This window comes from Coregonus clupeaformis, chromosome 27 (assembly GCF_020615455.1).
Source record: "Coregonus clupeaformis isolate EN_2021a chromosome 27, ASM2061545v1, whole genome shotgun sequence".
In the NCBI taxonomy this organism is placed as follows: domain Eukaryota; kingdom Metazoa; phylum Chordata; class Actinopteri; order Salmoniformes; family Salmonidae; genus Coregonus; species Coregonus clupeaformis.
The window spans coordinates 34488255-34500489 of NC_059218.1; the positions used below are offsets into that span (position 1 = coordinate 34488255).

At 41.5% G+C, this 12235-nt stretch overlaps 1 protein-coding gene across 2 annotated transcripts in view; it reads right to left on the reverse strand.

Annotated features, from left to right (window-relative positions):
- Nucleotides 1-11958, reverse strand: part of LOC121541879 (kelch-like protein 13) — a 71829-nt gene extending 59871 nt beyond the window's left edge. The window contains exons 1-2 of one of the 2 annotated variants that reach the window (XM_041851237.2): nt 11854-11958; nt 5636-5709 (exon numbers count right to left, since the gene is read on the reverse strand). In XM_041851237.2, the coding sequence (XP_041707171.1) occupies nt 5636-5688 (53 nt within the window). In that variant the 5' untranslated portion in view covers nt 5689-5709; nt 11854-11958. Of the gene's footprint in view, nt 1-5623; nt 5710-11853 lie in introns of both variants that reach the window. The other variant, XM_041851236.2, reaches the window with a different exon arrangement.
- Between the last annotated feature and the right edge of the window lie 277 nt (nt 11959-12235).

Consider the following 12235-nt stretch of genomic DNA (forward strand, 5'->3'; position numbering starts at 1 on the left):
ATCGTCTGAGAGGGGGTGGGGGTGCTGAGGAGTATTTATTTCTGTAATAGCGCCCTTTTGTGGGGAAAAACTCATTCTGATTGGCTGGGCCTGGCTCCCCTGTGGGTGGGCCTGGCTGCCAAGTGGGTTGGCCTATGCCCGCCAAGGCCTACCCATGGCTGCACCCCTGCCCAGTCATGTGAAATCCATATATTAGGGCCTAATACATTTATTTCATTTGACTGATTTCCTTATATGAACTGTAACTCAGTAAAATCTTTAAAATTTTTGCATGTTGCATTTATATTTTTGTTCAGTATAATTGACTGACTCAATTATTTGAATTCCATTTCGTTCTTTAATTTTTTTGTGAGCTCAATGTGAAGTTTCTGTAGAGATAAATCAGATCAAACCTGAACTGTGCGATGTAGTAGGGAGTTGTAGTTTCCAACAAGCAAATATTCTACATAGCTTAGCGCAGAAAACGTGGTAATTAACTACAATAACCATAACTCATTGCACGCCCGCTTAAACTTGTCCGTCTGTGCGCAGCAGAAGCAGTTGCTTCACGAGATATCTACCTGACAATACATTATCTAAGTGATTGATCGATGGTATTCAGCAGTCATAAAAGTATGCCTTATTTACTTTGAAGAACTATTAAAATAGTGATTTTGTCAGACAGCATAGGCAGCAGCTCTATAGAGATGACATGATGACTTGGAATGAAATAATAAAGTCATCAAATGTAATATACACAACATCTGAAATATTTTATTAAAGTAAAGTAATGTGAATAAATGGTTAATAAGTGATAAGCAGTAATGGGCAGTCACTACCATCATGGGACTTTTATTAATTGTTTTATTCTGTGTTGTGGCATTCAACCCACATAATGCATTGTGCATTTCATGTCAAAAAACAAATCGAAACAGAAATCGAAAACCGTGATAATTTTTTTTATAATCTAACTGAAACCGAACAGACCTCAAAAAGCACTAATAGTTCAGCACTATCTAACACAGAACAACCATGTAAAAAAACAAAAAGCAAGTGCCCTAAAACGTCATAGCTATGAAACAGTGCCTGGTTTGTTTCACATTTTACCACATTTTGCAAGGCTCAGCAATTATCAGAAAATGATCTGCATTTGTCGTTATCAAAGCGTTTCTGGGACGAGAAATAATCCTTCTGAAAGTGCTAGTTAAGAGAAACTCACCCAGTGTAGAAAATCACAAAGACTGAGGTAGCGAGAGCAAAAAAGGGGTGTTCGCCTGGCATCAGAGGGATGGGGTGACGAAAGCAGAGGCCCAGCAGGTGCTGAAGGCTGAGGACTTCTGCTGAGGAGTGCAGAAGCAGCAGCAGGCAGGGCTGACGAAGGCTCTCCTCAACACACCATGGATAGAACCATGCCCAAGGCCCTACAAAACTCTACCATAAGAACACTCTATGTATGTCTTTTCACATTCTGTCTTCTTAGTCATGATCCACTTTCAGCCAAACAATACAAACTCCATCTAGGCCTAAATAAAACAAGCCAGGGAGCAGTAAAATAGAACTGCTACTAGAATTAGGCTTAGCTGGGTAATTGTTTACTGATTGTTTTACCTTTCTCATTAACGGTCAATAAAATGCATCTTTTTTAAACATCTTCAATGGGATGAGATTAGCCTCATCTGCACAATCACAGATGCCTTCACTTTGGACAGCCTCAGTCAGAGAATAAGGCATACAGATATAGGCTAGGTCACAGGGATCAATTCCGGGCAACAACAAAAAAGACCTTCACATAAAAAGACCTTTGACAAAACCAATCGTCACACCTTGTGGTTGAGGACAGAAGAGTTGGCTTTAGAAAACACAAACTCACCCCAGTGTTACAGGGTTGAATAGATACTGGATTTAGGTACTTGAGTTCATATGTGGGCAGCAGAAGCACAGCGGCGCATACGGATGTAGATTTGCCCATTGGCGTGCATTGACGCAACAGATGGAAGCTGGTGAAAAACAGCTAAGCGAACATGGGGGAACAAACATTGCCAACGGCACACTTTCCCATCGGTGTCCCTATACCGGGACGGTTGCTGCTCAATATGCGATATGTGACTAGAATGGCGTTGTAAACAACTTTCTGGGACATAGACATGTCATATGGGCAGAAAGCTTAAATTCTTGTTAATCTAACTGCAGTGTCCAATTTACAGTAGCTATTACAGCTAAAAAAATACCATGCTATTGTTTGAGGAGAGTGCACAACAAAAAACACTTTTGTCTCAGCAACTGGTTTGATACGTTCACCTCTGAAGGTAAATAATGTACTTACATTCAGTAATCTTGCTCTGATTTGTCATCCTGAGGGTCCCAGAGATAAAATGTAGCATAGTTTTGTTTGATAAAATCAATTTTTATATTCAAATGTAGGAACTGGGTTCTACAGTTTTTTGTATGTTCTCTATAGTTATCTACTTGAAAACGTATAAATTGACCAATTCGGAACATTTTGGGAAAACTCCTGGCAGACTTAATACAAAATATTGTGCAGTGATGTAATCCTTCACTGGATCAGTCTGAAACCTTGCGCACACACACACACACAATGCTGCCATCTTGTGGACAACATCTAAATTACACCTAGATTTCTACATCATTGTCTGGCCTTTTTCTTGCATTTCAAAGGTGATGCAACAAAAAAGAAAATCCATGTTTTTTTGTTTGTATTATATTTTACCTGATCTAATGTGTTATATTCTCCTATATTAATTTGACATTTTTACAAACTTCAAAGTGCTTCCTTTCAAACGATACCAATATCCTTGCTTCAGGTCCTGAGCTACAGGCAGTTAGATTTGGGTATGTCATTTTAGGCGAAAATTGAAGAAGAAAAAAAAAAGAGTGCCTAGAAGAGTCAACTGTCCACCTCAATAGAAGGTTTGCTGGCCAACAACTGTGGCATCAGGAGTATCAACTTGCCAAGTGATACACTGACATTTTCCCGGCTTTTTGGTACATTGTTACTACCTCCATCTGGACATTAACTTTACATTATAGTGATCCTCAGCACAGCATGAAAGAGAGAAATAAAACACCTCAACTCCCACAACATACACGCTAAAACCCAGTCAAGCTGCTGTATGGTTTATTCATTACAATAGCACTCAAAATAGTGATGCTATAGAGATGAAACTACTGTTGGTTGGGAGGGGGGGAATGATGACAAACCCATTATGTGTATAATAATTGGCAATCTGTGTGTTTGATTAACCCATCAACCCCTCCTCCATCAGCTTGTAGCCTTTACTCTCGCTCCACTGCACCACGTTGACAGTCCAGAGGCACACTCTCTGGCCAAAGACTGCCATTGCCTAGCAACCACTTCCTTGATGCTCGTTAGGAGGTGGCAAGCTGAGTGACAACAGAGGGGCATGCAGGTCCAGTAGGCTTCGGCGGTGTCCAGATTCTCATACCTTCATACCGTTTCTGTACCATACCGGGGTATACCGTATTACCGGCAGTGCAAGTCTTTCCAAACTTCCCATAGCGTATGCTAGCTAAATGCTAACAAGCGCAAGCGAACATAAACTAATTGCATGGACAGACAACCCAGCTCATAAAATTATACAACTATTTCAATAGGCTACTCAAAGTTTGCTACACGCACAAAACAAATAATTAGACAGCAGGGATCTTGATCCAAGAGGGGATTGACTGTCTCTGCTGTAACCAAGAAGCTTGATCTTGAAGCTTGAGCAAGTTAGCTAGCAAGATAGCAAACCACATGCTGGAGTCCTGAGCTGTAGAGAATCTTAGATAGTTAAACTTATAGTTATAAGATATTTAGCTGGCAAACAGTCGTAGTGAATTTCAATTGTAACTTGATCATCTCTCTTGCACAACAGTGGATCGTCACGTCACAAAAGCTTCCGTTTTCTCCGTGTGCTCTTTGTTAACAAACCTACCATGTGGCTGGCTCAATCAGCTGCTTTGGGGAACAGCTTCATAATGAATAAATATTGCAACAGGTGAAATGAAGAACGCAATCTGCTTCATCTATTAACGTAGTGCACAAGTTGACTGCAGGTATTTATTCAAAAATTTAAAATAAGCTAGATATTGTTTCAACGGTATTGAAAATCATACCGTGGGTATTTCAAAATACCCTGGTATACCGCCCAAGGTCAGGGCTCTACCGTGCGACCATTTTACTAAGTATGTGGCTAAATATGTTGCTGTGCGACCTGGAATTTTAATTTGCTGTGCGACCTGGAAAAATGTACGATTCCAGCTTTATTACCTCAAATATTTTCATTGTGCTCCTAAATGTCTGTGTGCACCCCTACATTTTTCAATTTAGGCGCACACGTGCTCCTTTTAAAAAAGGTCAGCGTAGAGCCCTGCCCAAGCCTATGGTCCAGCAGCCTCAAACTACTGCTTAGCTTAAAAAGTACTGGACACAATATAATAAGGAAATACAAACTTTACAAAAGGGAAACAAAAAAAACACATGACTGAAGCATTGCCCATTAATCCCGGTTGTTGTATTTATGGTCATGAAAATGACTGAAGGCAGTATTAAGTTAGACGTAACAACCGCTACTTGTTTGGTGGAAAGAAATTCAATTTGTAAAAATAAAAAAAAACAGTATATTTCAGTAGTCAGAGCTCACCGTGCTAATATACCATAGGTCAAAATGCACTGATGCAGATTCTAGTTAGAGATAAATCTGTAACATTGTGTCATGAAAGCATTTCCAGTTGAGGCACTCCACTAAAATCTTCATGAAGTGCTCAGAGAAGACAAAATCCCTGAACAGCTGCAGCAACACATAGGAAGGCACAAAGGACAGGGGCTTAGAGAAGCCTCGCTGACACTACACCAGCACCAAAGAGGACACAGAGAAATACAGTCATGAGAGAAGCATAATTTATGATCCAAAATTGTCAACAGTCATGATGTTGTGAGTAATCTCCCCTGGCGCTCCACAATCACACAACTTCCTAATTCATTAGCGTTGCCGATTGTATCTGGCTTACGGATAAAAATCCACTCACAGCTTGAAGTAAGGCATTAGTCACCTGGTACAAAAACAACACGTCCCAAAGAGGGGCCTGGAGACAGGCCCAAAGAGGCAGCCATTTACCCAGCAACAGGGGGACAATGACGGCCCTCTGACGGACTGAGTCATGGATACATGCTGTAACCCAACCTGAATCACTGCTGCAGCACAGTCAAGTTAGCCCACACACACACACACACACACACACACTGAGCTGCATGAACACTCCATACTTAGTCCATGTCTTTGACTCACTTTAAGACGTAATCATGAATGTTAGTTAACAGGCGAGTTAAGATAGAAACAGAATATTGCAAATGATGTAAGAGTATTTTTGTTTAAAACTACAATTTCCATCTCTGTCCGTGAGAAAAAGAGAACAGACCTGACAAAAATAGGAGATCTTCATATATTAATTAAGAGATGAGAGAATTACTAACGTGTTGCTGAAATTGCACAGTAAAGACCTTAAGTTACACGTTCACACATAACATGAGAAAATCCGGAACAGCTAAAATGAGCCACTTCAGATGAAAGTGAGGAACGTTGAATGATTGTGTGTATAAATGCAGAAGAAAAGTTGGACATACATTGCACAGTACCTGTCGTGCAGTCCGAGGGACATCGTCTCCCCTCTGTGTACAGGGTGCTCCATGCCCTCGCCAAAACCACACCTCTGAAAAACAGGTGAACAATACAATAATGATATTGTCAGGGCTCTTCAAAGGACATTAAGACGATAATACAATCAACAACCCCTTCGCCCGTACACATGAATAGCCTAAAGAAAGTTTGTGGAGTGTTTGGAAAATGAAAGACAGGTTCAGTCCTTTCTCACTTATCCACTGTCACCTTCTGTCCAAGTGAAAGCCGAAGCTCAGGGCTGCGAGACCGCAAACTGAAAATGGGAGATGGACAATCTACACTACTTTAACAGTTGTCACAGTGCTACCCCGCTTGCCAACACTGACTGACTCCTAGCCAAACCCTGTTCCGCTGTTTAGTTTCAAAGTCATAAAATGCAATAGGCTACTCCCCTCCTTTTGTGCATTTGTTTTCAAACTCGCATTTTAAACTGGGTAGTTTGGGTCCTGGATGCTGATTGGCTATAAGATGTGGTATATCAGACAATATACCACTGGTATTACACAAAAATACTTGTTTACTGTTCTATTTATGCCAGCAACCAGTTTATAATAGCAAAAAGGCTTGGGTGATATACCATACAGGTTTTTTTTTCGAAATACCGACGCCACTTCTTCCAACTATAAGTTAAGTATTACTTTAAGAAATCTAAGATGTGTCAAATAAAGTATATCCAGCTCTGGGCTCCAGCTATACATTTGGTTTAATAACTTGCTAGCTAAGTGGCTAGATGTCAAGATCAAGCTTCTTGGTTACAGCAGAGACGTTCAATCCCCTCCTGGATCAAGATCCCTGTGTCCAATTATTTTTGAGGGAAATAGCGGCCCTTGTGTGCACTTCCGGTAATACCGTATACCCCGGTATGGTACAGAAACAGTATCACCGTATGAAAATGTGGATACCGCCCAACCCTAATAAGGCACCTCAGGGTAGAACCCTGCACAGGCATGAATTTTAAGACCAAACCCTACCCATGCCCGCGACGTTCAGGCCCTACCCAGGCCCAATTGCCAAATTTAAGGCCCGGCGCTGCCCGAAACCCTAAATAATGTCCTCCTTTATTAAATCCATTAGCTGCTCTTCTCGGTCTGTCACTCGCTCCCTGCGCGCGGCTCGCTCTGCTCAAGGTGCTCGGAGTCTGAGTATACATAGCAACAGCTCCGATTGCGCTGCTCTGCTCAATGAAGAGACATGAGAAAGCAGTTAGCTACTTTTTCACTCTAACTCAAGGAACATTTTCATTTTTCTGTGAAATAATCTCTCCTTTCTTACATATGTTATGATCTTAGTCAGATATACAGTGGGGAGAACAAGTATTTGATACACTGCCGATTTTGCAGGTTTTCCTACTTACAAAGCATGTAGAGGTCTGTCATTTTTATCATATGTACACTTCAACTGTGAGAGACGGAATCTAAAACAAAAATCCAGAAAATCACATTGTATGATTTTTAAGTAATTAATTTGCATTGTATTGCATGACATAAGTATTTGATCACCTACCAACCAGTAAGAATTCTGGCTCTCACAGACCTGTTAGTTTTTCTTTAAGAAGCCCTCCTGTTCTCCACTCATTACCTGTATTAACTGCACCTGTTTGAACTCGTTACCTGTATAAAAGACACCTGTCCACACACTCAATCAAACAGACTCCAACCTCTCCACAATGGCCAAGACCAGAGAGCTGTGTAAGGACATCAGGGATAAAATTGTAGACCTGCACAAGGCTGGGATGGGCTACAGGACAATAGGCAAGCAGCTTGGTGAGAAGGCAACAACTGTTGGCGCAATTATTAGAAAATGGAAGAAGTTCAAGATGACGGTCAATCACCCTCGGTCTGGGGCTCCATGCAAGATCTCACCTCGTGGTGCATCAATGATCATGAGGAAGGTGAAGGATCAGCCCAGAACTACACGGCAGGACCTGGTTAATGACCTGAAGAAAGCTGGGACCACAGTCTCAAAGAAAACCATTCGTAACACACTACGCCGTCATGGATTAAAATCTTGCAGCGCACGCAAGGTCCCCCTGCTCAAGCCAGCGCATGTCCAGGCCCGTCTGAAGTTTGCCAATGACCATCTGGATGATCCAGAGGAGGAATGGGAGAAGGTCATGTGGTCTGATGAGACAAAAATTGCGCTTTTTGGTCTAAACTCCACTCGCCATGTTTGGAGGAAGAAGAAGGATGAGTACAACCCCAAGAACACCATCCCAATCGTGAAGCATGGAGGTGGAAATATCATTCTTTGGTGATGCTTTTCTGCAAAGGGGACAGGACGACTGCACCGTATTGAGGGGAGGATGGATGGGGCCATGTATTGCGAGATCTTGACCAACAACCTCCTTCCCTCAGTAAGAGCATTGAAGATGGGTCGTGGCTGGGTCTTCCAGCATGACAACGACCCGAAACACACAGCCAGGGCATCTAAGGAGTGCCTCCGTAAGAAGCATCTCAAGGTCCTGGAGTGGCCTAGCCAGTCTCCAGACCTGAACCCAATAGAAAATCTTTGGAGGGAGCTGAAAGTCCGTATTGCCCAGCGACAGCCCCAAAACCTGAAGGATCTGGAGAAGGTCTGTATGGAGGAGTGGGCCAAAATCCCTGCTGCAGTGTGTGCAAACCTGGTCAAGACCTACAGGAAACGTATGATCTCTGTAATTGCAAACAAAGGTTTCTGTACCAAATATTAAGTTCTGCTTTTCTGATGTATCAAATACTTATGTCATGCAATAAAATGCAAATTAATTACTTAAAAATCATACAATGTGATTTTCTGGATTTTTGTTTTAGACTCCGTCTCTCACAGTTGAAGTGTACCTATGATAAAAATTACAGACCTCTACATGCTTTGTAAGTAGGAAAACCTGCAAAATCGGCAGTGTATCAAATACTTGTTCTCCCCACTGTAACTGTACTGCGCAGCAGAGCAAGAGCAAATGGCTCTGCTTCAAAATGTTAGTGATCAATTTAGTGACACCCGAGCACTGCCCGCACCCTAGTTATTGATGAAAAAAACAGGCCCTAACCCAATGTATAATGTCGGGCCTGTCAGGCTCGGGGAGCAGAGCTCTACCTCAGGGTTTGTGGTATTAGCAATATTGCTAAAATATAGCCTATCAAAATTCTACATTTAAGACTTTGTTTCATTTTATTTCACCTTAATCTATCCTAGTTAATCTCATTATAAAATCTACTCAATAAGAGTGATATGGTCGACCATCAATACAAACCCTTGACAATTAAATTTTTGACAATTAATAGACTACAAATATTACTCTACCAAATCTCCACAAGGCCAGAGCTCAGCTCTGCCTCGCTTGCCTCCTCTCTTTTTCCATTTATTAGCGGCATGTGAGCATATGGCCTTTCTATTAATATTTCACTCATATTTTGGGGCGTTGTCTGCCATCTGTCCTCCCTGCACCCCACTGTTCAGCTTGGTCATGATTAAAGTGGAGATCAGATGGGGTGATAATTGCAGCACAGTCTGTGTGGATAGTTCACAGTCCACGGGACCACACCAGGGGTCTACATAGTCAGACAGAGGGACATAGGAAGAGAGGAGAGAGAAAGTGAAAAGCAAGTAGCTAATATAGCTGTTAGTCTGCTACCTATAATAAAGGTGACAACACCTGTGGCTTCCTCACCATCCTAGCTAATTTTAGTTGAGCATAGTGGCATAAAAATGTTACAGTTATGTAGCTACATTGACTATCCTAATGACTTAATGTAGTGACAGAACTCTCTTCCTACCAGTCAGGATTCAGAAGCATATCAAAGTAGCTGGAACTGTCATATCCGTAGTGCAACAGAGGCTGGGGGATGACTTTAGTCTAGTCTAGCTGAAATGCAATTGGTTGGAAAAGACCAGTCCAGGACCAGTGCCTAGTCTAATTTGCCTAAATAAAAAATTCAATGAAGATTGAAATTATTAATTATCTTGTCTCTTGTAAAGAAAATGAAATGATTATAAGTCAGGCTAAGTCAAGAGAGGACAACCTTGAAGCACTAAACTACTAGGCCTAGACGGGACAAACAAGGTTCAACCAAGATGCTCCATCTAGAGAGGACAAAACACAAAGCCAAGCAGTGGTCATCTTGAACATGGCCTTCAGTCTCCTGACAACAACGCAGTCACTAAATGGCACGTTACTTGTTATTTGTAGCAGGTCAATGGCAAAGGGCCCTTTGTTTGACTGAACAATGTGTAGCCTATTTTCTCCGGTCACACTCAGGACAGTTGACACGAAAACCCATCCAATATGGCCAACATAGAGAAAAACTTTAGGTCTGGCTTAGCAGACTACACGCCACTCCATGGTGAAGGAAGTTTATGATGACTCCACCAACGGAGTGGATCAGAGACCAGGCTTTGTGGAATCTAGCTCCGACTACATCGATTTGCCCAAGGTCAATACTTTCAATCAGGAAACGCCTACCCTGTACCTATGTTTGTCCTCTGTAGTTGCATGCCTTTCTTTGTTTGCTGAAATTCACTTTTTTAAGACTCAATTCACACATGCGCATTCACGCTGAGTTGCCATCTTCAAGAGACAGAAACAAGCAAAAAGTTGGTGGTTGCATTTGATTAACGTTTATTGAAAAAGTATGGATTTCAGCAAACGAAGAAAGACACGCAACTACAGAGGACACACATAGGTAAAAGGTAGGCGTTTCATGATTTACAGTATTGACCATTGGCGAATCGATGCTGTCGGAGCTAGATTCCACAAAGCCTGGTCTGCTCCACTCTGTTGGTGAAGTTCATCATAAACTTCCTTCAACATGGAGTTTAGTCCACTAGGTCTGGCTAGCCTTCAGATTAGCTTACACAGAGTTGTGCAGTTTTGAAGTATACTGTGTAGCCTATTGTACATGCTACGTACTTCCCACATTTTGACAGATCTGACAAACATGTATCAAATGAACAATTGGCATTACACTAAAAAAGGCTCATCATGTGAAGGGTGACAGTATGCTGCTTCCATAATGATATACTGATTTTGAAAGCAAATACATGCATGCCCCATTGGGGCAGGTAACTAGCACAGTTTGCGGTTTGGATGTTGTCTAGTATGGCAATCCCCATGACACCAGCTCCTCCAATAAACACATCCACCTTCTGAGTGCACCTACACCGACCCTATATTACATAGAAATGATCAACACGAGAAGGCATTTGACAGGTGCTGCAGAAATGTTCTAGCAATTGAGTGGGTCGCATTTCACATTATGTTAAAGTTCATTACATCATTGGCTAATGTCAGTCAATACGTTAACAGAGATGAGAAAGCGCAGCAAGTATGTCATCTGAAATTGGGGAAAAGAACAGCGCCCAGTAGATGCCCTCAATTCAATTGAATATTCTAAACCACAGTTTGTCACGGTATCTTTGTAGCTGGGTAAATTATTATCCATAATTATCCATGCCATGTCTCACTTTCCTGCCGTTAATACTAGCTAATCAAAATATCAAATAGATAACAGATAACTTGATGCTTTACAGTCAACTGTTAGCTAGCTCCAAGTTTAGCCGCGAGTTAACCCCAGGATAGCCATGCATGGAAGACATGACTACACATGTTTATTGGAAACTTTTAAAACTTAACAGACTAGCTTGCTAAAATGAGAAAAGCTGAGAGTCAGCTAGGTAGCTAGCTAGTTGTAACTACAGGCTGGATAGTTAGCTAGCTGTAACTACAGGCTGGCTAGTTAGCTGTAACTACAGTCTGGATAGCTAGCTGTAACTACAGTCTGGATAGCTAGCTAGCGTTAGTTACCGCTAGTTACAACACATCTTTATTCCAAACATCCATGATCACCTAAGTGAAAAGCTAGGGCAACAATTAGAAATAAAGGTGGAACGTATTTATATCTATCTAGCTAGCTATTGTGGTGTGCTTAACCCCATTAAGCAGTGTCAATGTATACCAACTTCGCCGGGCGAGAGCATTTGCAGGAAGGACAAACCATACAGCATGGCTACCCGTCAAGTTAGTTAGCTAGCCAGCTGAAGCTTCTAGCTACATCTTCAGCTACTTAGCTAGCTAGCTACTTATCTAGCTAGTTACCCATAATTGGAAACGTTGGGTTGCTTTTTATGTTGTATTCAACATTTTACATATAAAGAGAATTTAAAAGACATTCTATAAACTTTTAAATAGCGAAATTCCTACCTGATACGTCCTTGTTTTCTTCTTAAACCCTCAAATCCACTCTACCCATAGATCTCAATAAGGTCCGCCTCCAACCTATCCAATGGTCGTTTGCAAGGAACGTGACGTAACCACGCTGGGAAATGGTAGGCTCATATGGCAATATTTTTCATAGCCACAAAACTTAAATACCAAACAAAGTAGATGTGGTCCAGCTGGTGGTAGAATATGCCATTTATTGGGGATGTGAAACCTCACTGAAGAAAGAAGAGTGCTGAAAATATTGATCTTGTTGATTTTATTTATAAATCAATTTTATCGATAGCTATTTTTTTGGCTTTTTTTTTTTTTAACAAGATGAAGTGGGTTTTATTTCTGAGTCTGGTCTGATCCCCAGAAACGG